Source organism: Nelusetta ayraudi, unplaced genomic scaffold (genome assembly GCF_046127955.1).
Source record: "Nelusetta ayraudi isolate G7.1 ecotype Tasmania unplaced genomic scaffold, CSIRO-AGI_Nayr_v1 ptg000018l, whole genome shotgun sequence".
Taxonomy (NCBI): domain Eukaryota; kingdom Metazoa; phylum Chordata; class Actinopteri; order Tetraodontiformes; family Monacanthidae; genus Nelusetta; species Nelusetta ayraudi.
Window position 1 is genome coordinate 1,177,003 of NW_027466068.1, and position 24,223 is coordinate 1,201,225.

General features: G+C 52.7%; 3 protein-coding genes across 4 annotated transcripts; 2 read left to right on the forward strand and 1 right to left on the reverse strand.

Annotated features, from left to right (window-relative positions):
* Positions 1-2,654: 2,654 nt before the first annotated feature.
* tbx16 (T-box transcription factor 16) lies at positions 2,655-6,074 on the forward strand. Its single transcript, XM_076025635.1, has 8 exons — positions 2,655-2,818; positions 3,351-3,652; positions 4,018-4,182; positions 4,318-4,464; positions 4,588-4,658; positions 4,872-4,960; positions 5,065-5,281; positions 5,581-6,074. Exons 1-8 carry the CDS (start codon positions 2,803-2,805, stop codon positions 6,026-6,028), a joined length of 1,455 nt encoding a protein of 484 aa, XP_075881750.1. The 5' UTR covers positions 2,655-2,802; the 3' UTR covers positions 6,029-6,074.
* Positions 6,075-8,576: 2,502 nt separating this feature from the next.
* klhl22 (kelch-like family member 22) lies at positions 8,577-14,560 on the reverse strand. 2 transcript variants are annotated; one of them, XM_076025637.1, is made up of 7 exons: positions 14,481-14,560; positions 12,752-12,917; positions 12,334-12,645; positions 11,528-11,937; positions 10,823-11,015; positions 10,120-10,353; positions 8,577-9,442 (listed from the first exon to the last, which is right to left on the reverse strand). In XM_076025637.1, the coding sequence occupies exons 2-7, from the start codon at positions 12,911-12,913 to the stop codon at positions 9,107-9,109; spliced, it is 1,647 nt and encodes a 548-aa protein (XP_075881752.1). In that variant the 5' UTR covers positions 12,914-12,917; positions 14,481-14,560; the 3' UTR covers positions 8,577-9,106. The 2 variants fall into 2 exon arrangements, with proteins under 2 accessions (XP_075881752.1, XP_075881751.1); XM_076025636.1 differs by lacking the exon at positions 14,481-14,560 and adding an exon at positions 14,116-14,374.
* Positions 14,561-22,673: 8,113 nt separating this feature from the next.
* npy8br (neuropeptide Y receptor Y8b) lies at positions 22,674-24,028 on the forward strand. Its single transcript, XM_076025434.1, has one exon. It carries the CDS (start codon positions 22,718-22,720, stop codon positions 23,792-23,794), a length of 1,077 nt encoding a protein of 358 aa, XP_075881549.1. The 5' UTR covers positions 22,674-22,717; the 3' UTR covers positions 23,795-24,028.
* Positions 24,029-24,223: the final 195 nt, after the last annotated feature.

A 24,223-nucleotide genomic window follows, 5' to 3' on the forward strand; every position in this document is an offset into this window, starting at 1 on the left:
TCACCATCTCTTCTGAATAATTCATTCATTCATTCTGATCTCATCCTCTTCATTTATTTCAGCTGTGATGGATTGATTGAGTGGAGCAGCTCAGAGTTTTGACACTTCCAGCGCCGTCGATCAGCTGATCAGCTGCCACCTCGTACTCGGTGAGGGGATCGACGCTGCGGCTGCTGGATCGTTCACCTCCGGCCCTGCGGGTGCCAGCGGCTCATCCAGGCAGCAGCAGCAGCAGCAGAGGATGATGATGATGATGATGATGACAATGATGACAACCAGGGGAAGAAAAGATCCTCAATGAGACATCGGCAGGTCGGTCGGCGGGTCGGCCGGCGGGTCGGTCGGTGGGTCGGTCGGCGGGTCGGCCAGCGGGTCGGTCGGCAAGTCAATCAGCAGGTCGGCAGGTCAGTCGGCAGGTTGGCAGGTCGGCTCTTTGATTTTTGTTCCGTTTTGAGGAAGACAAAGTGTCAAAAACGGCCGTCAAGCTGCTGCAGAACTGCTGCTTTGACTGTTGCTGCGGGGCCAAAGGTCAGGTGACCATGTGAGGAGATCCACACTGAAGCTGTGATGAATCACTCCTGCTCACACACACACACACACTCACGCTCACGCACACACTCACGCTCACGCACACACACACACACACACACACACACACACACGCACACACACACACACACACACACACACTTGGCTCCTAAAGTGCACAGTTACGAGCTGGACGTGGACCTGCAGAGCTCAGCAGTCAATATTCCTCACTGGGGAGTAGTGTGTGTGTGTGTGTGTATCAGGGAGGGCTTGTGTGTGTATTTGCCAGTCCAAGCTGCTGAACTTCAGCTGTTTTTTTGTTATGTTTTAGAATTTTAGAGCTGACTTCCAAGTTTCAATTTCATTTAAATTTGATGTGAGATGGTTTGATAAATCTTTGGTTTTATTTTTTCCACGTTATTGTTTGTGTTATTGTTGTTATTATATAGTGTTGTTATTGATAGATAGATAGATAGATAGATAGATAGATAGATACTTCATTGATCCCAAATTGAGAAAGTCCTAAACCAGGGGTAGGCAAACTTTGACTGGTGGACCACAATGGCTTCTGGAGAAACTGTGGTCGTCCATACAGTCAGACACACACACACACACACACACACACACACACACACACGCACACACACACACAGAAGTGATTGTATGCACAGAGCCAGCAGGAAGTGTTCTCTCCTGCAGCTCCTCTATGTTAACGCCCGGCCGCCTTCAGCATGCGAGCTACCTGCGGTTCCTGCCGTCCAGTTTGGATGGGCCGTGCCCCCCACCCGACCCCCTCCCCCACCCCATCAGCTCCCATTCAGGTCCACCTTGGGCCCCTGGTGCTAACTGGCCGTTAATTGCCGTCCTTTTCTCGGCATGCAGCCAGCGGCGCTTCAAGGGAAGGAGCTCTAATGAGATTATCTAGGCAGCCTCCGCCGGTCTAGACAGCCAATACACACTGGAGCTGGAGCAGCAGCAGCAGCAGCAGCAGCAGCAGCAGCAGCAGCAGCCGCCTCAGGTTAGCCTCACCTGGGGCTGCTGTCATCACACCATCATAGATTTATACACAGTTTCCCTCCCACCACCACATCAGGCAACAACACCCATCAGCTGATCCACGACGGCAGTTTTTGTTTCTAGAAAAAAAACTTTATTGAAAGTAAAAAAAATAAAATATTTATTGGATTAATTTTTTAATTCTTTTTATTTGAGTTTCAGTTTTCTGTCCAAACAAAAAGTGAACTAAAGTTATTCTGAGCTGATTCCACTGAATCACAAACACAGGATCCAACGACTGGCTTCCTACCATTTGTGGGGAGTTTACAGATTTGTTTTTCTGGTTGGATTTCTCTCAGTGAAATCACATTTCAACTTTATTTTGCTCATATTTTTGTTTTATTATTTATCCCTAAAGCCCAGAAGAAAAAGAAGAAACTCGTTTTCCCTCCAGTTTTATTTTCCTCCACTGCAGTGTTTCACTGTGTCGCTTTCTGCCCTCTACTGTCTTGACTCACTGATCCAGACTCACTGACCCAGACTCACGGATCCAGACTCTCTGATCCAGTCTCACTGATCCAGTCTCACTGATCCAGACTCTCTGATCCAGACTCTCTGATCCAGTCTCACTGATCCAGACTCACTCTGAGGGAATCCAGACTCTCTGATCCAGACTCACTCTGAGGGAATCCAGATCCACTCCACTGTGTTTTCATGGCAGCAGCTCTCTAAGTGCGGCCGCTGTGTGTGCTGGCGTGTGTGTGAATGATTTGTACACGGCGGCTCGGCGGTCTGACTCGGAACCTCATATTTGTTTTTAAAGTCTCTTAGCAGTTCATAAAGACGCGTTTCCTCCGTCCCCCTTCCTGTTGGGGACGCTATCAAGCCTCCGTCAAGTCTCTTTGATTTCCAGGATTCTGCAGAGGGGGTTGGGGGGTGGTCTGCTGCTGCTGCTGCTGCTGCTGCTTCTGCTGCTTCTGCTGCTGCTGCTGCCTCGTCATTGTGCCACTTCAAAGCCTGGGAACGCTCCTGCTGGCCCCGCCCACACCGGGACTCCCCCTCTTAAAAGCGTCGCTCGGCCCCTTCCTGCAGGACTGGTGCTCCTGAGAGGAACCGTCACAGCTCCAGGACCTTCTTCTTCACACGCAGCAGCGCATGGAGCTGGAGCAGCAGCAGCAGCAGCGCTGAAGCCACTCGGATTCAGCAGAGTTGTGGATCTACTTTTTAATCCTTGTTGTTGTTGTTGGTCATTGTCGTCGTCATCGTCCAGCTGGAAGCATGCAGAGCATCCGAGGTGAGCGCCGCTGGTTCTTCTTCCTCCTGATAGATAGATAGATAGGTAGGTAGGTAGGTAGGTAGATAGATAGATAGATAGATAGATACATGGATAGGTAGGTAGGTAGATAGATAGATGGATGTACTTTATTGATGCCAAATTGGGAAACTACTAAAACAGGGATGGTAAAACTTTTTGACTGTTGGGGCCACAATAACTTCTAAAATTGGATGGATGGAAGGATGGATGGATGGATGCACTCCTTTATTGATAGATAGATAGATAGATAGATAGATAGATAGATAGATAGATAGAGACTTTATTGATCCCTTTGGGATGACTCCCTTAGGGAAATTAACACTTCCAGCAGCAGTAGTACACACCAATGGAAAAAGAAATTTAAGCACACAGATTAAAAGAAATAGCAGCACACAGATAAATAAAAAATAAAATAAAATAGCGGCACACAGGTATAAAATAATAAATAATTACTAATATGGATAGATAGATAGATGGCTGATGAATGAAACCTTCTCCCCACCTCCTCCAGACCTGAAGCCCTCCTTCGGTGGCCCTCCTCCTGGGTTGGGAGCCTCCTCTTCCTCCACCTCCTCCTCCTCCTCCTCCTCCATGGCGCCGGGCCCGGACCCCTACCTGCAGAGCAGCATCAGGATGAGCATGGAGGAGCCTCAGCTGTGGAAGACCTTCCACCACATCGGCACGGAGATGATCATCACCAAGCCGGGTCGCCGCATGTTCCCGCACTGCAAGGTGGGCCTGTCGGGCCTGCTGCCCTGCGCCAAGTACATCCTGCTGGTGGACATGGTGCCCGAGGACGGCTTCAGGTACAAGGTGAGAGACGCCGTCCACCCCCTCCTCCTCCTCCTCCTCCTCCTCCTTCCCTCTGAGAGTGATAGCCACTCTCACTACCCCCCCCCCCTCCCACACACACACACACACATCAAAGGCTGCTATCTCTTCCTGTTTTTCTATCGCCTGCTGGGAGCGGCCCCACACCTCAGTGGGTGGCGCTGTCTGCCAGACCCCCAACCCCCACCCATCTACCACCCCACCCCCACCCCCACCCCCGTCCACCATCCACCCAGAGAGGAGCGTCCTCAGCCCCCAACCTCACCTTGTCTTCCTCCCATCTTTCCTTCCTTCCTTCATTCATTAATTCATTCTTTCCTTCCTTACTCCCTCCTTCCTACCTGCAGTGGAACAAGGAGAAGTGGGAGGTGGCGGGGAAGGCGGAGCCTCAGCCGCCCTGCAGGACCTACGTCCACCCCGACTCTCCGGCCAGCGGCAGCCACTGGATGAAGCAGTCCGTCTCCTTCCTGAAGCTCAAGCTCACCAACAACACGCTGGACCAGCACGGACACGTGAGTGCAGACACCTCAGCAGACAATTAGTGAAGTCAGATGAAGAAACGATGATATGGAAAGAAGAAATCCAGCCTGAGATCATACAGGTTCTCTAAACGTGGAGCTGCTTCCGCCCTCTGCTGCCCCCTACAGATCATCCTCCACTCCATGCACCGCTACCACCCTCGCTTCCACATCGTGCAGGCCGACGACCTCTACAGCGTCCGCTGGAGCGTCTTCCAGACCTTCACCTTCCCCGAGACCTCCTTCACCGCCGTCACCTCCTACCAGAACACCAAGGTCCTTCACCGCTCCTCCCTCCCACCCTCCGTCCGTCCGTCTGTCCGTCTACCACGAGCCTCTCCTGGCCCCTTTTCCCTCCATGACTGACCTCTCGCCTTCATTTTCTTCACCACCTTTCAGATCACCAAGCTGAAGATCGACCACAACCCCTTCGCCAAGGGCTTCCGAGACGAAGGCACCAACAAGAAGCGGTGAGTCGATGGCGAGCGCCGTCTTCTCTGGGTTCTCCAGTTCTTCAGAGTTCTCCTGGTTCTTCAGTCTTATTGGGTTCTCCAGTTTTTCTGAGTTCTCCAGGTTCTCTCGGTTTTTCTGAGTTCTCCAGTTTTTCTGGGTTTTCTGGGTTCTCCAGGTTCTCCGGGTTCTCTTGTCTGTTCGGCCGCTAACTTCTCTCCTCACTGCTGCAGGCGAGCCACCAAGACGCCGGCCGGCCTGGACAAGCGGGCCAAGGGTTCTGAGGCCGTGAAGTGGGAATCTGAGGAGGACAGTCCAGCAGGTAAGACCCTTCCTCCTCCTCCTCCTCCTCATCCTCCTCCTCCTCCTCATCCTCCTCCTCCTCCTCCTCCTCCGACCTGACCGGCTCTCTCTCTCTCCTCTTAGATTTCTGCCAGTCGTCGTTCGAGGGCTACGAGCGGGACGAGGGCGACTCGGCCAAACCCAAGGAGGCCGACGGCATCAAGGACGAGCGTTACTCGCCGTGGGCGGCCGATGGCGGGCGGGTCGGCGGTGCCGGCGGCTCCCCGACCGGACCGGACCAGCGGGACGTGTACAGCGGCGAGCAGCTGGTCCCGGCCGCTGCCTCCTACCAGCCCTACAGGTCAGACCAGGGGCGGGATATGAAGAAAACGTGTTGCTTTCATGAAAATGAAGCAAAGCAAAGTTGCAACCAGATCAGTGTGAAGCTCCACCAGGGTGTTTAGCTCTTAGAACCTCCTAGAACTTCCTAGAACCTCCTAGAACCATCCAGGACCACCCCTGGTACCACCAGGGTGTTTAGCTCTTGGCCGGATTAAAAAGCTTAATGGCCCCCGGGCTGTAGTTTGCCCATGTCTGGGTTAGACCCTCACAACCCCCAGAGCGTCCGGCCGCTGACCAACTCACTGTCGCCCCCTGCAGGTTCTACGAGTACGGGAAGTCGCTGTCGCCCTCCTCCTCCTGCTCCTCCTCCAGCGGTGCTGGCGGTAGCGGTGCCGTCTCGGCCCGACTGGAGTCCCGCCTGCCCTCCGACGTGGCCACAGTGCCGGACCACGACCCCTGCAGGCAGCAGAGGTCACATGACTCGGCGCCTCAGGACTACGGCGCAGTCCTCAACATGAGCAGCAAGCCCGGCCCGGTGCTGGGACATCACCTGTACGGCGCCTACGGCGGCGAGCAGCCGCTGGGCCAGTGGGCCGGACCGCCGGGCCCTGCCCAGTACCCGCCTCCGCCCCCTCCCCCGCCTCCCCCGCACCACCACCACCCCCTGACGGCGGACTACAGTGGCCAGGCCGTCCACCACGGCTATCACCACGGAAACGTGGCCGACTGGAGCCAGTACCCACTGTTCTCCTACTCCTGCTGGTGAAGACCTGGATGAAAGGGAAGGGGATCTGGACTGGGACCAGGACCTGGAACTAGAGCTAGAGCTGGACTGGAACCAGGACCAGAAAGGGGATCTGGACTGGGACCAGGACCGGGACTGCTACCTGTACCAAGTCCAGCTCCAGAACCTGGACCTAGAGCTGGACCAGGACCAGGACCTGGACCTGTAGCTGCTTCTCCACTCAGACCATTGACTGTGTTATTGTTGTCGTGTTTATTTATTGTTTGATGTTTGTTAAAACTGCGAGTGAAATATTATTTTTGTAAAAAAGGAACTACTGAGATTGTTTGTTGTGTTGGTGTCTGTAAACTGACCTGTGAGCTGAAATAAAAACCTGCTTAAGAGCTCAACAAGAGTCGTGTTGGTCAATGAGGGTCGAGATGAAACCGGTCCAGAGTCACCAGCGGGGGTTCAGAGACGAGAGACAGGAAGTAGCGGAGCACCACTTCCTGTCGCAGACACACCATCCTCCAACCAGCAGAGGAGACGACACCACACCAGGAGTCACCAGCTGCCCTCCTCCCTCCCGCCCCCCCTCTTCCTACCTCTCATCCTGCTCCTCCCCCCCCCCCCCCCCCCCCCTGCTCCTCCTCCCCGCCATGCTGTGTTTGCATAAGCTCATTGTTGATGTCAACGACGGCTCAGTGTGGAGTCGATGGCCCCAGCGTGCATTAAAGAGGCAGAGTCGCTGTGTTGTTTCTCCAGCTCACCCGCTGAGGTTTACCCTCAGCCCCCACCCCCCACCTCACCCGCCTCCACCCATTCACCCCTCCACTTCAGCCGCTCCATCTCAATGGGCCCTGAGGAGCAAGAAAACGAGGCCGTTGTTCTTCTTTTCACTGCTGAACGATGCAGCATCGGCCTCCACCCTGGGTGGAGATAAGCTGCTAATGAGCGGGTGGGGTGGGGGTGGGGGGGTATAGGTATGCATGGCTTCAGACGGTGCATGAACGAGCCGTGTGTGTGTGTGTTCCAAAAGCTTTGGCTGCATTATATTCTTGTTTAATTTGTGTAGTTGTGTTTGTGCGACAAAGTCGCCCTGCTGAAACATCCAGTTGTGAACTGGACGGAACTACCAGGGGAACTGAGAGTGGAACTACCAGCGGTGGCTGCACTGACATAAACTGCACCTGGAGACTTGTAAAGACGTCATAAATGCGTGAAGTGTCTGAAAACTCTTTTTAAATCCCATTTAGCCAAAGAGCTGCTGCAAACACACACAAAGAACAGAACTGAGTAAATATTTCAATATTTCACCACAATATTTTTAAGTAGAGGCCAAGAGGAGTAAACGAACACAATGCAATACATCACTATTGATACTGCAGTATCTTTTCCAGCGGTGTTTTTTTATTACCACACACACACACACACACACACACACACACACACACACACACACACACACACACACACACACACACACACACACACACACACCAGCCTTAACGATCCGCCGCCGCTGCGTTTTACCCGTCCGCGTCCCTTCATTGTGAGTCTAAAGTGCCACCAGGGGGCCGTTCAGGGCTCCTTCCTACCGACGCTGTGCACTTAAACACATCAGCTGCTTTACAGGCTCAGAGTGTCGCTCGATGCTGCTGCTCTTTGCCCGACACATTAGCACCACTGTTAAAAAGACCCCGGACAACGGCCTGTTGTCCATTAAACCCAAGGGGCCTGTGTGTGTGTGTGTGTGTGTGTGTGTGTGTGTGTGTGTGTGTGTGTGTGTGTGTGTGTGTGCGCGCGCGCGCACACATACGTTACATACATAAAGCAAAACAAATACAGCAAGGTTTTGACATGAAGTCCAAGACGTGCTGGCCGACACTGAAGTTGAACAACAATTAAAACTAAATCAAAGTTGTTGATATTGTCATGGTCACATCAGCAGCGCAAACACACATCTGAGCTGTTAAAATCATTGTTTGAATTGTCCCCCCTCCCCCCAAAAAATAAATGAAATTAATTAAAATTATTTTTTCAATTTTTATTCATTCATTCATTCATTTTCCTGCCGAGCTCAGGGTCCTGGCTGGAGCAGCTGCCACCCTGGACCAGGGGCCAGTGCATCACAATCAACCATGCACACCTTGACCTGACGTGCATGTTCTTGGAGTGCGGGAGGTCGCGCTGCATTTGACAAATGTGCAATCTTCAACAGGCTGTTGTGTCATCAGTTTATTAAGAAATTCAGCGGCTCAAAAAAAAAACCTCCACCATACATTGAAATATCCACAAGCCCCTCCCCTCTGTGAGAGCCCCTCCCCTCTGTGAGCCCAAACACTCCTGATATAAAGCCATCAATCATAATCATGTTTCACCAACACAACTGTGAGGATGTGCAGCAGATCAACAAAGCAGACTCGACAAAGCGACGCAAGAAAAATCTCAGGTCCTTCAGGAGTTCAGCTGGGAGCCAATCAGCTGACGCCTTTTGCTGATTGGTCTGCAGCTTCTCCAGACTTCAAGAAGTTGCAGGATCAATAAAAATACTTTGGAACCAATTAAAAATAATCCAATTCGACTCGTCGCTGCAGCGCCAGAGCTTCCAACTGGCCCAGTAGCCGATGCTGGGTCACTACTGTGAGGCTGGAAGGCCCCCTAGTGGCCGGCCGCAGTAGGATCATTGGTTCCCTTCCATACGACATAATCGATGGATTCTGTAATTCATGCTCGCGATTTGCACATTTGATTTTTGTTCAAGCTCATATTAAATGTCAACCCTGACCTGAGCTTGACTCCGCCCACAACACCTGATGCTCTAAGACTGTGCTGCCAGAAGCACACACGCATTGAGGCTGATCTGGGGCCTGACGTGACCTGAACCTTTGGACAGCGGCAGCGATGAAACAAGGCACCGGTGTTTGCAGTCAGTGGTTTGGACGGGAAGAGCTGAAAGATCTCAGCAGAGCAGCAGGGAGGGGAAGCGTCAGCAGGTGCTTGCATAGCCGCAGCCTCTCCACCAGGGGGCAGCGAGGACTCCAGTGTTTGGACCGGCAGATGGACAAAACGAGACAGAACCACCCCCAGCTGCATCAACAGCGCCCCCTCCCTCCAGCGTCAGTCCTCGCTGGACTCCTCCGAGTCGTCCACGCCCTCCCATGATGCCTTGCTGCGCTGCTCCCACCTCCTGGCGCTGGCCACCACGGCGGGCGGCATGAGGACCACGCAGGCGGCCAGGCCCGACACGCGCTCCCGGAACTCGACGCCGCTGGTCCACTGGTCGGCGGCGCCGCTGTACACGTGCACGTGCTTCATGCGGTTGCCCTTGTCGTGAGAGCGCCCCCCCAGGACGTAGATGCTGTTGTCCAGCACGGCCACGCCGGGCTCGCCGTGGCCCGCCGGCAGCGGCGCCACCAGGGACCACGAGTTGGTGTCTGGGTCGAAACAGCCCACCTGGACCAAACAGGAAACACTCGCATTGCTTTCAGGTCATTTCAACGTCAACATCGTTTCAATAAAGAGCTAAACAGCCTGCTGGTTCTGGATGGTTCTGGATGGTTCTAAGAACTAAACAGCCTGCTGGTTCTGGGTGGTTCTAAGAGCTAAACACCCTGCCGGTTCTGGATGGTTCTAGGTGGTTCTGGATGGTTCTAAGAGCTAAACACCCTGCCGGTTCTGGATGGTTCTAGGTGGTTCTGGGTGGTTCTAAGAGCTAAACACCCTGGTGGGCCTTCAAAGACTTTGCTTTGGTTGCTTATTAAACTGACATTAAAGGAGCTCCTTGGGCTCTGCTGCTGTGTGCTTGAACAGTGTGTGGTTTGTTATACAAGGTGATATTTTAGAGGGAGGTTGTTTTGGAGGACCTGCTCTCTGGGCTCACTGCTCAGCACATTTTCAGCACAGATAAAAATAAACATGTGGAAAACATCAATAAAAGGCCGGACCTGCAGTGCTGTCTTGCTCCACTCACAAAAACAAAACCATTTTGACTTTTTACTGCGGTCCATTTCAGAACCTGAACTTTCCTACTTTTGGGTGAGTGGAGATGAATCAGCACTTTTACCAGAATATGAATACATCATAACTATATTGTGATTAATTCAGAACCATGTTTTTGCCGGCCAGGTTACCTTCAGGACGTCGCGGCGGTAGCTGCACTCCTGGTTGCTGCCGCCGATGACGTAGATGCGTCCGTTGAGCGCCGCCATGCCGTGCCAGGCCCGCTCCACCGGCCCGTCAGCGCACGCCGTCCAGCTGTCGACGGCTGGGTCGTAGCACAGCGTCTCCCGCAGGTAGGACAAGCCCCTGCGGCCGCACGTCACGTACATCTTCCCGTCCAGCGCCGCCCCGGCGTGGGCGTACAGCTGCGGGGTCAAAGGTCGGTTTCATCAAGCTTATGGCTGTGTCTCAATTCAGGGTCTGCATCCTTGGAAGGAAGCGTCCTCCGTCTGAAGGAAGTGTTCTCCGTCTGAAGGAAGCGTCCTCCCAAGGACCCGGCCCAGAAGGACCAACCCAAACCCTGCCTCCCCGGTAACCACTCGGGACGGTCTAGCCTTGGGCGTATTTCCTGGTTGCGTCACCGCCGTTCCCTCCTGCTGGCCAACCCCGGAAGTGACGTTTTCATAGCATCAAGCTAACCATTGGTTCGCCATCTAACGATGGCGTTGGATGTTCAAATAAGTAAAAACCCTGCGTTAAAAACTGAATATTTGATGTGAAATTTCAATACTTAAATTTATACGAAGTGTCTTTGCCAGTAGATGGCGCTAATTTCAGCTGACTTCCCAGGATCCCAGGATGCTTTGCAGCATAGGATAGTGGCGGTGCACACACCTCTTTCTTGAGCGGCGAGACGAACTCCCAGCTGTTGGTCCGCGGGTCGTAGCGCTCCACCGAGTCCAGCTCGCGGCTGTAGTCCCGCCCCCCGACGGTGTAGATGTGCTCGCCCACCACACACACGCAGTGGTCGGCGTGCTGCTGCAGCATCGGCTGGACGGAGCACCAGCTGTTGTGACGGGGGTCGTACCTGCAACCACCAGGGGGCGATGAGGTGCATTTTACTGATGCTACTTTGAAGAAAGTTTGTTTTGAAGAAAGTTGTGACATCCGACAGTTTTGACACATCTGAGCCACTGGGTTCAGAGCCACTGGGTTCGCCACGCATTGAATCTACCGGAATTCTTAAACCAGGAACTACAAAAAAGACGGCAAAGAACAATGGCAAAAAAATGCAACTGTTTCCAGCGTGATACTGTTTATCAGACGTCCGTGTTAAAATCATCGCTGGCTGGACAGTCAGGGGACCAGGCTTACGGAAGAAAACACTTCATAACAGATCAATTTCAGCAGGTCGCTGCAAACAGAGGGCTAAACATCACGTCACTAATGGTCGCTAAAATGTCAAAGTTGACCTTTTCGAAAATGAGATTTTTTCTGGCCTCTGTATAATTCCCATGTCTGTCAGCATTCCGGAGCCCCTGAACATTGACGGGAGTTCCTCCCACTGCCCCAGCAACAGGAAGCGGAGGCCGCTCTCACCTCCAGCAGCAGCTCTCGGCCTGGAAGCCGCCGGTGTTCTTGTCGCCGCCGATGAGGTAAACGAAGTTGTGCAGCACGGCGACGCCCTGGTTGGACATGCAGGGGGCGCGAGCGGTGGGCAGCATGCGCCACTCGGCCCAGCCGGGCTGCAGCACCTGGAAGACGTGCTTGCCGTTGACCAGCGGCGCCGAGGTGAACATGCCGCCGAAACACAGCACGCAGTGTAGTGTGGAGCGCGGCTGCGTGAGCGCGCTCTGCAGCACGGGTTGCCAGATCTGGTGCTCGTGGTAGCGCAGGGCGGCGCCCACAGAGTCGCGCAGCGGACACGGGCTCAGGCGGTCCGACAGCCGCTGCAGCACCGCCCGCTCCATCAGGCTGAAACGCACGGCGTGCAGCATCCGCAGGTCGTCCTGGGAGGGAGTTGGGGGGGGTGGTGGGAGGGGGAGAGATTGAATGTCTTCTGACTGACGTTGCAGTTTCTCACTGAAGGCATCGAAACTACGTAGAATTCCAAACTGTGAAAATTAATTCAAGAGATTACGAAAGAAAATTTGAAATTGTGAAGTGTGTGCAGGTAAGATGCAACACCCAGGGGGAAGTGTGTGAGATAGAGAGAGAGATGGATGGATGCATGGATAGAGAGAGAGAGATATGTGTGTGAAATTGTGTGTTTTTATCTTTTATTGTTTGAACCTTTATTTACTCAGACGAGCAATAAAGAAGCGATGGTGAGAAGAGCAGCGTGAACGTGTGTGTGTGTGAGGGTGTGTGTGTGTGTGTGTGTGCGTGTGCGTGCGTGCACATACCTGCAGGAACACCTGGTCTGTCTCCACCTGCTGGGGGCTGTAGTGGTAGTGCAGCGCCGCCTCGTACACCTGCTTCTCACTGTCCACCTGCAGCCGGTCGCTGCTCAGCGCCCGGAAGACCTCGTCCTGCGGCAGCTGGCGGTACGCCTCGCTGCGGGAGAAGCTCTGCACGTTGCTCAGGATGTAGGTGTGCACGCTCGCCTGCAGCTGCTGCAGCCCGTACACGTCGGCCAGGCGGTGCACCTCCAGGATGTTGCTCTCGTCCAGCCAGGAGAAGAGGAAGTCGCAGCAGAAGCCGATGACGAGCTCCAGCTGGGGGAGGAGGGGAGGGAGGGGAGGGGAGGGAGGGGAGGCTGGAGGCCCACAGGTGAGGAGAGGAGGAGGGGGAGGAGCAGCAGCAGCGAGGGAGGGAACTGACCTGCAGCAAGGTGGCGCCGACCAGGACTTCCTGCACGCACTCCAGGTCCAGGTCCATCTCGGAGGTGTAGAAGAAGTCCAGGATCTTCCTCATGGCCGTGTGGGACACCCCGTGGATCAGGACCTCCTGCTGCTGCGTCTCACGCAGGCCCCCGGCAAACATGCCCCTAGTGGAGAGCCGGGATACTGCAGTCAGAGCCCTGAAGTCCACCCACTAGAAGCACAAACAACCGGGAAACACAACCGCGTTCCCCTGAACACTGTAGTTTCTTATCAACTGCACATTAAACTTCACTTTTCATCAAACTCCCAAACTTTACACTGGCAGTGTGCACCAAACACGTGAAGGTTCTCCGTCATCCAGGTCATGTGCACAGTTAACGAATACTTGCATACATGTGCAGTACTGGCCAGAACATTAGAGTCTCCTGAACAGGTTGCTGTATTTCTCCATGTGTGGACTCTTCTGAGCCAACAACCCAGCACAGACTTTCAAGGCTCAGGAGCCTTTTGCAGGGGTTTTGGGTTCTTTGGACTCTTTGAAGCTACAAAACTGAAGCTTTTCACAGTATTCTCATTTTCTGAGTTTGTTGCTTTGTGGTTTTAATAAGCTGACAATCTTAATGAGCAAAGTTACAACAAGGAACTGCTTGAGAGGTCAATTTGCGTGGAATGGCTCAATAAAATGTGTTGCTTTCATCTTTTATGTTAAATTGCCAAAATAAAACAACTTTTACTTGATATTCTAATTTTTCGGGTAGTACCTGTATATATATGTATATACTCTATAGATATTTTTTTATTATATATACTATGTAGACGTACAGGTACATACATATACAGATCCTTATTTTACTCCACCAAGTTGCACGCAGTTTATAGTTTATTTATACTTCCGGTTGCACATTGTTTACCCTGACTTTTTCTGTAGTTTGTTTTTGCTTTTTTGTTTGTTTTAACCTAAGTAGTAAAATAGAGAAAAAAAACGGAGTCAAATTCCTTGTTCGGCCTGTACAAATAAAGCTGGTTCTGGTTCTGATTCAGGTACATGGGTTGAGTTGGAGCAACTGGACTACAAAGAAACATTCCCAACTTTAGCCTCCTACCACACGCGAGACATATTTTGGAAAACTGTTCTCTCAACACAGTTCTTCCACCGGGTTGCCAATCAGTTGACGGACGGGGAAGTTTGATCATTAACCGACAGGTGCGGCCGCAGAAATCAAAAGTAAAAAAATCAACTCTCAGCAGCCTCCCCCCGCCACGAGGTGGCCGCCGCCGCCGCCGCCGCACCGGAAACAACTTCATGTATTTGCTGTGTTTTTGATTGTTTTGATGTCGTCTGTGATCACAGTCTGGTGTCACCTGAAGTAGTCGCAGGACGCGGCCAGCAGGATGCGGTGGGCTTGGATGCGTCGACCCTCCACCAGCAGCACCACATCGTAAAGGATGCCGCCCTGTCGCAGAGCCTGCAAGCCGTCCAGCAGGCTGCGGAAGTGGGTCGGGCTGCTGTAGGTCTTCCGGGCCGGCGGCTTCGTCGAGCCGGCGCGGCTCGGCCGTCCGTCCTCGGCCATGGCGGCGTGCTGGGTGTGGATGTGCGCGGGGTTCAGGGTGGAGGTGCGTCGCCAGCGGCGTCAGTATCATGACATGGCTGACGTCATCGGCGCGGCGGCAGTAAACAAGAAGTGGAGGGGGGCGATGGGCGGAGCCGAGTGTCACCGACCGCTCACCGGAAGTTGTGGGATAAGGGTGTTCCGAGGACACATCAAAGCGTGTCAGATACACACACAACACACTACACACGTACACACAACACACACATACACACACTATGGCTACTGCCGCCGGTTGCATTAAAGTCCGCTTCGACAGGTAGCAGCGTTAGCTCGCCACGCCAGCAGGTTCACACCGCAGAACAGCCGCGCGATGACAACAGCTGTTGACACGACAACAACACACAGACACGCATTAGTTCCTCTTTGCAGACGAGTGTTTCTCTCCGACGGCCGACCAGCAGCGCCGGCGGATGTTTCGTCGCATCCAAACAGACTGGTCTGTTTACCTCCTGGCCGTCGGTGAGATCTGACGCGCATGTACCGCCCACTCTGCCCCCAAGAGCCAATCATCAGTCTTGTTGCTGCGCAGGTGAAAGGGCCCGACACAATGCGGGTTTTTATTTATTTATATATTTATATATTTTTTTTATTTTTAAAATACGCCGCAAGAAAGGAAAAAATAATTACAAATGAAAATAAGTTTTTTTTTCTTTTTCTTTTTTAGGGAAATCTTTGGATAGTGACCCGACAAACAAAGCACTAAATTAAGAGAACGTTTGGAAAATGCAGTTTTATCGTTTTAACACCAGAGGGCGGCTTTGCCCTGGCAAATGTCTGCATGGTCGCCAACTGAGATTAGTATCAACCAGCGTGCATTCTCTCCATTGCTTACCTTTCATTTTCACCCCAGTATGTCCAAAAACATGCATGTGAGGTGAACTTGGAACTCTACCATAGGTGTGTGTGTGTGTGTGTGTGTGTGTGTGTGTGTGTGTGTGTGTGTGTGTGTGTGTGTGTCTTTCTATGTGGCCCTGTGATGAAGTGGCGACCTGTCCAGGGTGTCACCCAGCAGATCGCCTGGCCCTGAGTGCTGCTGAGTGAGGAAGCAGGTCCAGAAGACGCATGGATGATTTCTAGGAGTGGATTACGTATATTTACATGATAGACGTAGCGTGTACGGAGTAATTGTACTCAGAGTAATAGCAGTAGTGACGTTTAAAGTAAAAGTGATGGAAGCTGCAGGTAGAAAAGTTGAGGAATGTTGAATAAAAATGCCTTGATGATAATGAGAAAATAAAAAATTGCTCCAAGATGTCACAGATTAATCCAGCTACACAGATTAATCCAGCTACATTCGGAAGCACTCGAGCGCTGATTACAGTCCATTTTTTCTGCACTTAAGGGAACGAAAACTCATTTTCTTCCTTGGAATCAGGCCGACAGAAACGATAATAGGACTGCAAATGACAAAGCCGAGAAAAGCTGCGTTCATTTGGAACAGGATCCATTTGAATCAAGAGGAACAAACTCTCACACGCACACAAAATCAATAGGATCCAATAAGACGGCGCTCATGACTGAAGCCACTCTGGTCGCTGCCCTCGCTGCTCCTCTGAATTTGATCCTGATGGTGTGGACAGAGTTCACCGTGGTGTTCTGATCTTCTCCCGGTTCTGTTCAGCTCTCACAGAAAGGCCCAGTTGTGCTTCATGAGCGGAGTTCTTCATTTAAAAGGGTTTTTGCTGACACAGTCGTCCTCCACTGCGGTGACCCTTCGCTGTGACTGCACTCTATTAAACAGCAGGAAATTATTACAATATTATTATTTTCCGGGCCATTTTTTCCCCTCTACATATTCTGGCATGCTGGTATTTTTGCAGAGTATTTTATCCGAGTGATTTCCCTCAGCGTGATGAAGCGTGAAGCCACACAAACACATAGATTTCCTCTGGCACCACCTCATTACTTTCATTTTTTTCATTTCTTTTCCCATCTTCCATATGGCTTCTAGGTTTTTAGGATCTCATTCATCTTCAGCTGAGGTTTCCATTTGCATACATCTTTCCCTGTCAGTTCCCCCCTCTCCCTACCTCCACCTCCCCCACTGGCGGGAAAATAAACAGCAACACGCTGCTGTGAAAATCCATCACTTGATTGATTTGCTGGTCTGATGTTCAGGCTGGAGGCTGGAGGAGGAGTTTCTGGAGCAGTTTTAACCGAGAAGCCTGATTCTTCTACAGGATGCATGCGTCATATGACGCTCAGGTTTAAACTGCTGCTGCTGCTAGAAGTAGATTGGAAACGGGAAAATGTCTCATGTTGATTTCAATGATGAGGACTGGAGCTCTCGAAGGCGCAGTCATGTCTCAGGAGGACCCTGAGACCGCGGCAACAGAACATCCATTCTAATTTGCTTCTGCTTCGTCCCTGAAATGACCCGAGGAGGCGAATCTCAAAGCAAATATTATTACCTTGTGATGGCGGTGAGTCAGGCAGTAAAAGTCGATTAGCTCCTCTCGTCAGGCTGCAGCGACCAGCACAAAGACACCGCAGCAGAGTGGCTCCCATTTACTAAATGAGCCAACAAGCTGGAAGATGATGATGATGATGATGATGGTGATGATGGTGATGGTGATGATGATGATGATGATGATGATGATGATGATGATGGTGATAATGGGAATGATGATGGTGATGATGATGATGATGATGGTGATGATGATGATGATGATGGTAATGATGATGGTGATGGTGGTGATGATGATGATGATGATGATGATGATGATGATGATGATGTTAACGTGAATGGTGATGATGATGATGATGTGATGATGATGATGATGATGATGATGATGATGATGATGATCATGGTAATGGTGATGGTGATGGTGATGGTGATGATGATGATAATGGGAATGATGATGGTGATGATGATAATGATGATGATGATGGTGATGATGATGGTGATGGTGGTGATGATGATGATGATAATAATAATGTGAATGGTGATGATGATGATGGTGATGATGGTGATGATGATGATGGTGATGATGATGATGATAATAATGTGAATGGTGATGATGATGATGATGATGATGATGATGGTGAGCCACAAGCACTCCCAGGACAGGAAGTGGCCCCTCGATCTTGGGCTCTTATTGGTCTATGAATCACTTCCTGATCACTTCCCACGTCCTGCAAAAAGCAGTTGGTGGAACCACTTTTGGCTGTGAACGTTGGTACTGGCTGCTTTTGACATGAAGCATCCTCCATTTATTTATTTATTATTTATTATTTATTAAGTCATTTTTCTAAGCAAAAGTCGAATCTCAGCAGGAACAATGCGGAAATAATCCATCACTGATCATTTTCTCTGTGTAAAGAGCAGTGCCCCCCAGAGGTAGAGTGATGACAGTGGCAAGCGGGTGGACAGGTATCTCCTGGCAGCTGATCCTGAAGGGGTTTAGCTGCCACCTGCAGGATCAGAGGCTCCCAGAAAACCACGATTAATTGCTTGTCACTGCTCCTCAGAGTGTCTGAGAAGACGAGTCGCTGTGGTAACGAGGATTGGCTTGTAATCAGGACCAGAACCTGAGTGGGCGTATGAGCGTATCGGCCATGTGTCACCAGCTTGGAGCTGGTTCCTCGTGTTCTTCAGCTCGGGGCCAAGGTCCACCAAGGATCCACCGAGAGGAGCCGTCAAAGGAGGACAAGAACCTGTGTGTGTTTGTGTGTGGGAGTGGGCGGGACCAGAGGGTCTAACGCATATTGGATTGATTCTCTAATGCAATTGTGTCTTTAACGAAGTCACTGCTGCAGTCCATCCACCCAATCACTCCTCCGCCATGCCCGGATCGTCCAAGCGGCACCAAGCAACGTTTTCAATCACTTCCCTTGTTGCTTCTCTGCATCGCAGCAACACAACTTGTCATCCTTCATCTTTGTTAGTTTGTTTCCTTCAGATGTGTTTCTGCACGGACGTGGTGTCAAATCAAACAACGGGCTAAAAGCCAGAGCGGTTTGCGGTGTTCCGACCGGCGGTCCGAGGAGGAGCGGCAGAAGTCACGTGAGGAGTGGGAGCAGCCGGGTGAGCCTGCGCGTCACATGGGATCTGGCAACCCGGGGGCCTGTTTGTCAGCGTGGCATTTGTTCCGGGGCCCCGGGGTCGAGTCGCAGTGCCGGGCGGCCCCCCAGGGGAGGGCGCTTCTCCAGTGGCCGTGTCAAGGATCACGGGCGTCCGCTTCCTGTATCGGGCTCCTGAAGGGCTCCCCGCTCGATGAGCGCGGCTCGTATGGATTAAAGCGGGAGCGGATGGATGGAAGAAAAAAAGCCATCAAAGCAGCAGATCGATTTGTCTCCGGTCTGGACCATCGACCGCTTCTCTAAGAAATCAGTGTGAAGAAAGACTGACTGATGTTAAAAAAAAGTAAGGAAGTGATTGAATAACTGCAGCTCGACTGTAACGCAGTTCAGCGTCTGCTCGGCCGCTCGGCGTCTTTCTGTTTCTGCTCTCCGCTGATGGTACAAAAAGTTCCGGCGTCGCTCGAGTTCCTTTTCAGGAACAAATAAATCCTGAAAGAACACAAGGTCAAAAACGGAGAGGAAACGATAACCCTGCACACTCTATTAAGCAGGAGTGCGTGGAGCTCCGCATGGGGAAAACAGGGGGAGCGGCGCCGCTAATGGGCTACGCTAGCTTATTGATTTACACTGGCAGTCACACATGAAGCCATTAGATGGTTTCCCACAAGAGCCTGCTGCTGCTGCTGCTGCTGCTGCCGCCGCTCCGGGCACCATATATGGACACGTGTAGCTGGAACCAAGGGTAAAGAACCAGGGAGCCATCAAACAAGCTGTGACGGCTGGATAAGACCGCTGAGATGTTGGGAGAAGGTCCCACGCCATCGTGCTGAGTGGGGTTTTTTTCCTCCAGGAAAACACACGACAGTTGGTGGCGCTGTTGCAGCTTCCTGTCCAAGTCTGGTCAGACCTTGAAACCCTCTGAGATGACTGAACTTTTGAGATTTTAGGTCTGAATTTTCTTGAATCCAGCTTGGTTTGGAGCCTGTCAGAGTCTGACTGGACCAATCAGGGACCTGGCAGAAGGAGGAGGCGGGGCTACAGCCAAAGGATTCGTAGCTGGACCACATTCCCTCACTAGAAGAGGAACTGGAGGCTTTTCGTGAGGAAAGTTGTAGATTCTGCAGACAGCCTTCACCAAGGACAACATCGGCCCCACTGAGGTCGGGAGGGAGATTCCTCATTCATCCTGTGTACCCCATAGCTCCGTGCACAGTACACACAATACGCACACTATAACTAGACAGACAATACACACAACCATAAAAAAGACAGAAAGTCATTCAGTCAGAGTCATCAGTCACAAGAAGGTCGGGGGAGGAGAGGCTGGATTGGTCCAGCAGCACCACCACCAATAGGAAGTCTGGAGCTGTTAGCAACTTGCTCCAGTGATGGAGGAGGAATCTGATTGGTCAGGAGTGAATCTGCATCACCAGTTTTTATAAACAACCTTCCCAGTTTTGTTTTATTCTCAGTTGAATTATCTTTTTGTTGCAAATGTTTTCTGACCTTTGGTTGGCGTTCAGGGCTTGAAGGATGAAGGAAGCCGTTCCAGCTGGAACTGGCTGGAACTCGGCGTCTTCACACCGGGACGGTGTGAAGAAGCAAACAGTCTGTGGCGCGAGCGCTGAAAAGGTGCGAGAACACAGAGAGAGAAAAAACAGATCTGGGTTTTAAATAGTCGGAGGTGCGATGAGTTCGCGGGGACGGCGAGGAGCTGCAGGGACCATCAGCTTCCACATGTGAAGCCCCCAAGCTAACAGCGAGCTAACAGCGAGCTAATGGCTTTCAAGAGACTGGTGTGTGTGTGTGTATTTGTTGAAGATCCATCTGGTGCCAGGAGACTGGAGAGGAAACACACACACACACCCCTGCACACTGACTCACAACTGTAACCCAGCTGGCATGAACACACAACAAGCCACAGTGTGACTGGCAAAACGTCTGTGTCATTTTTCTATTTTCCCATTTTTATTTTTTTTGCCCCTCCTTCCCCCCCATCCTGCCCTCTCCCCCGGCCCCCCCAGCACCCCGAGGGGCTGAACTGTCCCTTTAAATTGGATCGTCTTGTGAAGCAGCCGACAGTCGCTGACAGTTTGTGTGTTTGTCGCCCACAGACTTTGACAGGATGTGACAAAAAATGTGTGGATGGGTCCAGTCCTGCAGACACGATGACAGGAACACACGCACACACACAGACACACACACACACACACACACACTTTGGATTTAAAAACTCCTCTTTACTTGTGGAATTTTTTGCAATTTGGGGACTCACACACACACACACACACACACACACACATACACACGTTGTGTAAACATCTCATTCTGTCTGGGGAGGGAGAGAGAGAGAGAGAGAGGGAGAGGTAGAGAGAGAGAGGGAGAGGAGGGAGAGAGAGAGAGAGGGAGAGGAGGGAGAGAGAAAGATAGAGGTAGAGAGAGAGAGAGAGGGAGAGAGAGGAGGGAGAGAGAGAGAGGGAGAGGTAGAGAGAGACAGAGAGAGAGAGGGAGAGAGAGGGGGGGAGAGAGAGAGGGAGGTAGAGAGAGCGAGAGAGGTAGAGAGAGAGAGAGAGGTAGAGAGAGAGACTTTATTACGTCTATTATGTAACCAATCTGCTCCCAATCACGTCCCGCTTCCCCGAGGCAGGAGGAGCAGCAGGAGGAGACACAGCTCCTGGTTCCTGCCACATCCAGCTCCTCCTGCTCCTCCTCTGACTCCCACTCCTCCTCCTGCTCCTCCCCTGACTCCTCCTCCTCCTCCTCTAACTCCCCACCTGCTCCTCTTCCTCACCTGATGCGGCTGCAGCTGCAGATTCCAGCAGCAGCTCTCAGACTCCCATCGAGAGGCGTCAGGCAGGTGGGTGGCTGTGACTGTTGCTCACCATGACTTCATGTTGTCTTGTATTGTCTTGTGTTGTGTTGAGGTTTGTGGTGTTTTTTTCCAGTTTCCTGACTCTCACCTGGACACACCTTCTTCACTCTGTGCTGCTTCTTTATTCTTTGTCGCTCAAATTGGCAACTGTTTGTTGCAGATCTGAGAGTGCGATGATTTCTTTCAACCTTCCTTCCTTCCTTCCTTCCATCCTTCCGTCCTTCCTTCCGTCCGTTCTTCCTTCCTTCCTTCCTTTCTTTCTGTATTCATTCATTCCTTCATTGAAGCAGCAGGATGTTGGATTGTGTCAGTTGTGCAGAAGATGATGTTAATCATGAAAATACCAGCAGCCACGCTGCCCGTGTGTGTGTGTGTGTGTGTGTGTGTGTGCGCGCGCACGCGAGCGTGTGTGTGTGTGTGTGTGTGTGTGTGTGTGTGTGTGTGTGTGTGTGTGAGAGAGAGAGAGACTACAAAGCTCTTCTGACCAAATATGCAGCATTTAATCTGCTTGATTTCTCAGGAGCCCATGTTCATCTCTCACACACTTCTACACACACACACACACACACACACACACACTTCTACACACACACATACACGCACACACACTTCTACACACACACACCTCGCTCCGCCACGTTCCTCGACGCAAAGAAAATTGCATTTCTGCTCCGTTGTTAATTTACTGCTGAGTGTCGAGTGAGTCGCTGAGAGGCTGCGGTGCCAATCAGCCTGGAGGAGGGGGCGGAGTCTATGGAGGAGGGGGCGGGGTCTCTGGAGGAGGTGGAGGAGGTGGAGGAGGCAGACACATTATCGCCTGATTGTGACAATCATTTCAAAATAACCCCTCTAGACAGGAAAGCAGACAGTGTGTGTGTGTGTGTGTGTGTGTGTGTGTGTGTGTGTGTGTGTGTGTTTAGGAGGTGCCTACTTCCTCTTTGGTGCTCCGGCTCTCAGCGGAGCGTGTGATTGGCCGGCAGCACTTTCTATTAAAAATCAACTTTGACTTGAAAGCTCAGGGAGCGCCCACTGCTCAGGTGTGTGTTTGTGGGTGTGTGTGTGTGTGTGTGTGTGTGTGAGTGAGTGTGAGTGAGTGTGAGTGTGTGTGTGTGTGTGTGTGTGTGTGTGAGTGAGTGTGAGTGTGTGTGTGTGTGTGTGTGTGTGTGTGTGTGTGTCTCTGAGCTCCAGCAGTGGCGCCGTCTGCTTTCATTAGTTTTTACGAGGCCGTTTTCACAGGAGCTTCGTCTAATTCAGCAATAAAACATCAAACTGGAGCCTGACGCTTGTCTCATCTCCCCCTCCCGCTCTCCCCCAACCCAGGGTCGTCGCGGACCGAGACGCAGAGGATGAAGAGGAGCTGTGTGGAGACGTTCCTCCTCACCAGGTAATCACCTCCTCCACCTCCACCTCCACCTGCTCCTCCTCTACCTCCACCACCTCCACCTCCTCCTCCACCATGGAGCTGGGCGGCTGGAACCTGACGGGGGGGGCCGAGGAGCACTGCTCGCTGTCGCTGGGCGGCTCCACCTTCTTGGTGGTGGCCTACAGCGCCGTCATGGCGGTGGGCCTGCTGGGCAACGGCTGCCTGGTGGCCGTCATCGCCGGCCACCGCGAGATGCGCAACGTCACCAACGTGCTCATCGCCAACCTGTCCTGCTCCGACGTGCTCATGTGCCTCGTGTGCCTGCCCGTCACCATCGTCTACACCCTGATGGACCGCTGGGTGCTGGGCCACGCCCTCTGCAAGGCCACGCCCTTCGTCCAGTGCATCTCCGTCTCCGTGTCCGTCTTCTCGCTGGTGCTCATCGCCATGGAGCGCTACCAGCTCATCGTGCACCCCACCGGCTGGAAGCCCGGCGTGGCCCAGTCCTACCTGGCGGTGGCGCTCACCTGGGTGCTGGCCGGCCTCATCTCGGTGCCCCTGCTGTCCTACAGCCAGCTGGCCACGCCCCTGCACAACCTCAGCCTGCCCTTCGCGCTGGCCGAGCAGCCGGTGTGCATGGAGCGCTGGCCGTCGGTGCGGGAGCGCCGGGCCTACACCACCTCGCTGCTGCTCTTCCAGTACCTGCTGCCGCTGGGCCTCATCAGCGCCTGCTACCTGCACATCTACCTGCGGCTGCGCAGGAGGAAGGACATGGTGGAGCGGAGCGGCGGCGGCGGCAGCGGGAAGAGCAAGGCCTCGGCCCGCATCAACGCCATGCTGGTGGCCATCGTGGTGGCCTTCGCCCTCTCCTGGCTGCCGCTCAACGTCTTCAACACCGTCTTCGACTGGGACCACGAGGCCATCCCGGCCTGCGGCCACGACGCCATCTTCTCCCTCTGCCACCTGGCCGCCATGGCGTCCACCTGCGTCAACCCCGTGGTCTACGGCTTCCTCAACGGCAACTTCCAGAAGCAGCTGAAGAGCACGCTGCTGCGCTGCCGCTGCTGGGCGCCACCCGAGCGCTACGAGGCAGTGCCGCTCTCCACCGTCAGCACCGAGGTCACCAGGGGCTCCGCCCTCAGCAACGGCTCCGTCGGCGCCAACGCGTGAGGTCGGCCGGGCGTTCCCTCCTGCTCCTGCGTCTTCTGACTTTGCCCGCTGCAAACCACGCCTGAACCTTGAAAAAGCAAACGGTGAGAAACAGTCAAAGACCTTTAAGAGGAGAAACTGGGGAAGTCAAGCTGTGAGCCGACCAATCGCAGCAGCCGACCAATCACAGCAGGCCAATCACTGCCGTTCAGTCGCAGCGGACCAATCACAGTCACCAATCCGACTCTCCAACCCCATCTTTTGGATGGGACGTGAAACGTCTTCAAGAACAAATCCAATGGTCCGAACTCAACCCTTCTGAGGACCTGGACCGCTCAGAACCTTCACAGACATGCCGACCAATTACAGCACACAGAGGGCCATTCACAGTGGGCCAATCAAAGTGGGCCATTCACAACCGGCCAATCCCAGCTGACCCATCGCAGCAGC